The sequence below is a fragment of the Penaeus vannamei genome, chromosome 3 (assembly GCF_042767895.1).
Source record: "Penaeus vannamei isolate JL-2024 chromosome 3, ASM4276789v1, whole genome shotgun sequence".
Classification (NCBI taxonomy): Eukaryota; Metazoa; Arthropoda; class Malacostraca; order Decapoda; family Penaeidae; genus Penaeus; species Penaeus vannamei.
Window position 1 is genome coordinate 27,118,674 of NC_091551.1, and position 5,000 is coordinate 27,123,673.

A 5,000-nucleotide genomic window follows, 5' to 3' on the forward strand; every position below is an offset into this window, starting at 1 on the left:
AAACTAATCCCCCTGGAGTCTAATGCATGCTTGCATGCACTGCTGGAAGAATTCTTCCGGGATCCTATGCAGTCCCGTCGTTACGTCCTTTTTGATGTCGTCCCCGTCCTCAAAACGGGTCCCTTTTCTGACCCCCTTGACCTTAGTGAAGAGGAAAAAATCACACAGAGCCAGGTCGGGGAGTTGAGAGGTTGCTCCAGCATGGCAATGCTTTTTTCAGCCAGAAATTGTCAGGTGCTCAGAGCATTGTGAGCAGGTGTGTTATCATGGTGAAGCATCCATGAGTTGTCCTGCCATAACTTTTCTCACGCACTGAACGATGCAAACGCTGAAGTCTCTTTTTGTGGATATGTTAGTTGATCTTCTGGCCCTGTGGCCAGAAGATCTTTCTTAAATCTTTTGTGATATCAGTCCTGTAACTTTTCTGACACACCTCATATATCTATCTATCTATATCTATATATCTATCTATCTATCTATCTATCTATATATATATATATATATATATATATATATATATATACATATATATATATGCATACATAATATTTAGATTTAGATTAAAATATCTACACATCTGCTATCACAAAGATATGTTTGGAGCAAAAGACGATTCTCTGAAGGCGTGGCGGATGGTGACAATCATCTCAAGTTCTTCCTGTCGACTCCATGCCATCAGCCGCTGTCCTGCTGGCGGCGCCCCTTCGCGTAGGCGCCGTGGACCTGGAACCCAGAGCAAGCGGCGAGGAGGAGTAGTGCGCCTGCGCGGGAGAGGGAGGGGCAGAGTTAGCTTTGTAGCGCGGCTGGGTTCGCTCCTCTTTTTATGATGTCAAAGCATCAACACACAAATGCACGCTGACACACGTACAAGTATATATATGTGTGTGTGTGCATATATATATATATATATATATATATATATATATATATATTATATATATATATATATATATATATATATATATATATATATATATATACATGTATTGAAATTTTTCCGTTATTTCTTTATGTCAGAAATATTTACAACAGTTGTTAATATTTCCTAAAGACTAAACGTCAATGTCTAGGTACTTGAGAAGTAAGGAAGTTATGTTAATGTTAATAACAAGGATAGTATTAGCAGTGATAAAAGTAGCAAATATTAGTAGTGACATTGATAAGATACTAATTATGCTATGATTGTTATTAGTTAGACATCTTCATGACCGAACCAAAAGGAAGGACGTCCAAGCAAGCCCCGTGGTTCTCACCGCCGAACCCCCCCAGCGCCCCGCAGTTGGTGGCGACGCTTGCATCGAAAGGGAAGCTCACGGCCAGGGCGAGGACGACCGAACTGACGAAGGTCATCCCGAGGGTCACAAGGATTATGGTAAAGAGATGGTAAGGTGACATCCCTGGGTAGAACCTGACTGGGCCGTCGTACAGGTTTTGCATGCACACAGCCACCGGTCTGCCGTCCCTGCCCCTCAGACCTTGGATCAGCATCAGACCTGGCCTTAACTTGACAACAAGGTCCTTCAACTCTTCCTCGTCCCCAGAATTACTTCCAACAGCCGCTTCCAACACACTGCCATCGGTTGGGACCAGAGCCAACACGGGGGGGCCGAAACCGAGCATATCGATGATGGCTGTCTGGGACCCGTACCCCAAGGCGAGTTCCTGGGCCCTCGTTGCCATCGCCACCTTCTGCGCACGACGATAGTTCCTGTACCTGTTGTAACCGAAGCCCCCCGCTGCCACGAACAACACTGTGGAGAGTATCAATGTGTATAGAAAGCGAAGAAGGAAACGCGTATTACCATGTAAAAAGACATTAGGGAGAGTTTCATGGTTTGTTTACATGTCTGTGTTATACTTCGGTAAGAGTCCATTTGTAGTCTTTTAATGAGTTATAGTTGCCTTTTTAACAATATAGGCATACGATATTAGACACACTGATAAAAGTAAGCAGAAAGAAACAAAGTCGATTAGAATAATGACTGATTTTCATCATGGCAATAAGTACGGAAAAAATTACATACTAATGACCAATATCACCATTATTAGTGGTAGTGCAACTACAAATATTATTCTTTACTTTAAAAGCCTTATTGGTATTGTAAGGTGGTCTTGGGTGCTGCATCTCATCCTCTCTGCTCTCCCGCTCTAACTGCCGTGTTGGACGTTGACTATCACGTGTTTTGTTTTTTATTTGGCGATTTTTTTTTTATTGTTTTATTTTAGTTTCCCCTTTTTATTTTTGGTGTTCTCTTAACATTTTATTTATGATTTAATAACGAGACATTTTAATGACCCTTTTATCGACAGCTTTTATTCATTTTAGTTTTTTTTTAACATTCAGTAAAGTTTTAAGGTCTTGTTTTTACTTAGTTTTCATTTTAAGTTGTAGTGGAACATTTTTACGTTCAGTGTTTATTCTTTCTTTTTAGTTATTGCATTTCTTTTTCTTATGGTTCCTATTTTATATTTTTAGGTTTAGTTTTTGCTAATCTTTATGTGCATTTTTAGCTTATTTATTTCAAGAATATATTTTGTACATATGTTTGGCCTGTGACATCAGCGAGTGTTTCGTTATCCTCCGAAGCTCTGAACCATCGGCAGTGTCACTATATTTATTTAAATAAACAAAGAGCCGATCACGGAAGATAATAAGTTAAGTACTGACGTACCTGATATTCTTTGCATAGGAGCTGGACGTGATCGTAAGAACAATTTCATTGAATAGTTTGAACACCCTTTTATTTATTTATTTATTTTTAAATGAAATTGGCTGGTTTGTTTTCTCTTTGTTTTATTTGTAACTTTTAACATTTCAAAGTAAGAAGTCTGAGTGATCTTTTAGTTTTAGTTTTCCTGTTTCGGTGTCACCAGTCTCGGGTTTTATACTTTCGTTATTTTTTTTTTTTTTTTTTTTTTTTTAGGTTTAAGGGGTTTTAAGCCTTCAGCTGTGACGCCAGACTTGCTGGATTTGTGTTTGTATTTGTTTTATGGTAAGGCCTTCAACCAGGCTCTCCACTCTGGAAGTCTTTTCTTTTAGTTTTTGCATACGATAGACTTAGTAATTTTAGGTGCCTTTAGCACATTCTTTTACTTTTTGTATTTTTCTTAGATTAATTTGTAATAGTATTTTACTCTACGGTTAGGCTGAACGTCAGAAAGTGGTATTCATACTGGAACTCCCATATTAATTATTCTATTTTCCCCAACGCTACCACTTAAGGGGATTGAATTGACAGGGGTTAACCAGGTCTATTTGCGCCTGTATCCCCCGCCAGCATCAAGGGTAGAATTCTAAAAAGAGTGACTTGATGAACTGGGACGGGATCCCTGGGTTTGACAAATCACACTACAGCATTATCGATGATGCTGTTTCTTTCATATATTTCTAAATATTACTTTGATTATAGATATTGTGAATATTGCTTTAATTATAGCCATCAATACACTAATCGTTTTATTTTATTATTCTACTATTGTCGCTATGCTTACCATAATGCTCGAAGCTTTTGTTATGCTGTTATCTTTATTCTACTTTTGTTATTGTTATCATAGTGTTTGTTATCATCATCATTATTATCCTTATTACTATTATTAATATTATTATTAGTAGTATTATTACTATTATTAATATCATTATTCTTATCATTATTACTATTATTATCATTATTCTTATCATTATTACTATCATTAATACCATTATTACTATCATTATTACTATTATTAACATCATTATTATTATCTTTATTACTACTATTAATATCAATATTATTATCATATCATTATTACTATTATTGATATCATTATTACTATTATTACTATTACAAATTTTATGATCATCGTTATCATTACTGTTATCACCATTATCATTATTATGAGTTATTGTTATTATTATGATCATCCTCATAGATTTTATCATCATCATTATCATTATCGACATCATAATTTATTGTTATTACCAGCCACTGACATTGCTTTCACAACTCATCGTCTCCATTCATCATCTTAATTCATTCATCGCCGCCGTACTAACCTCCAACAGCTGTTTGGACAGAGCCGATGATAATGGGCGTGGTCAAGCCGCCCACGACGCTGACGGCGAGCACACCACATACAGCGACCACAATGCCCACGGAAATACTACACACGGAGGCGATCTGTGGAGTGGGCGGAGTGGGAGTGGAGAGATGTAAGAATGGAATGACGGAAAGAGAGGTATTCTATAAGAAATCCCTTCTCCTTTCATCTTAAATGCTTGTCAGAATTTACAGATAAATATATTCTTACATACACAAGTGTGTGTGTGTCTGTGTTTCTCTATGTGTGTTTGTGTGTGTGTGGGAGGTGTGGTACGTGTGGCTGTGTGTGTATGTATATATATATATATATATATATATATATATATATATATATATATATATATATATATATATGTCTATGTGTGTCTCTGTATGTGTTTGTGTGTGTTTGGGGGGTATGTCTATATGTCTCTGTGTGTGTTTGTGTGTGTGTGGGGTGGGGGGTATGTCTATGTGTGTTTGTGTGTGTGTGAGGTGTGGTATGTTTATGTGTGTCTCTGTGTGTCTTTGTGTGTGTGGTATGTCTATGTGTGTCTCTGTGTGTGTTTGTGTGTGTGTGGAGTGTGGTACGTGTGACTAGGCCTATACATCACATATTTCCTAACATCTCCCACCGACACAAACCCACCTTAAGCAGGCCTATCAGAGCGCTTTTAACCTCCTCCTCACTCGGTGGACCCATGACGCTTGCACACTGCGGCCCCGGATGCGATTCAAGTGAGCGACTGCTATCTTGGACACACACTATCACGAGAACAATGGGACGAACGAAGTAAGGGAAATTTTGTGATTTAGAGTCAAATATTTTCGATTTATCAAGTATATTAGATTTGTATTAGTGTTAGAAATAGTTTGGGGGGGTTTTTATTCACCAAAGGCAACGCTAATCGTGTTGCTGACAGGATTCAAAGGCATATTGTG

At 37.7% G+C, this 5,000-nt stretch overlaps 1 protein-coding gene across 1 annotated transcript in view; it reads right to left on the reverse strand.

Annotated features, from left to right (window-relative positions):
* Positions 1–4,830, reverse strand: part of LOC113813103 (uncharacterized) — a 4,893-nt gene extending 63 nt beyond the window's left edge. Inside the window, exons 1-4 of the mRNA XM_027365041.2 lie at positions 4,708–4,830; positions 4,034–4,157; positions 1,254–1,751; positions 1–761 (exon numbers count right to left, since the gene is read on the reverse strand). The exon at positions 1–761 is cut by the window's left edge and continues 63 nt beyond it. Coding sequence (XP_027220842.2) covers positions 676–761; positions 1,254–1,751; positions 4,034–4,157; positions 4,708–4,761 — 762 coding nt within the window. The 5' untranslated portion in view covers positions 4,762–4,830 and the 3' untranslated portion in view covers positions 1–675. The remainder of the gene's footprint in view (positions 762–1,253; positions 1,752–4,033; positions 4,158–4,707) is intronic.
* Between the last annotated feature and the right edge of the window lie 170 nt (positions 4,831–5,000).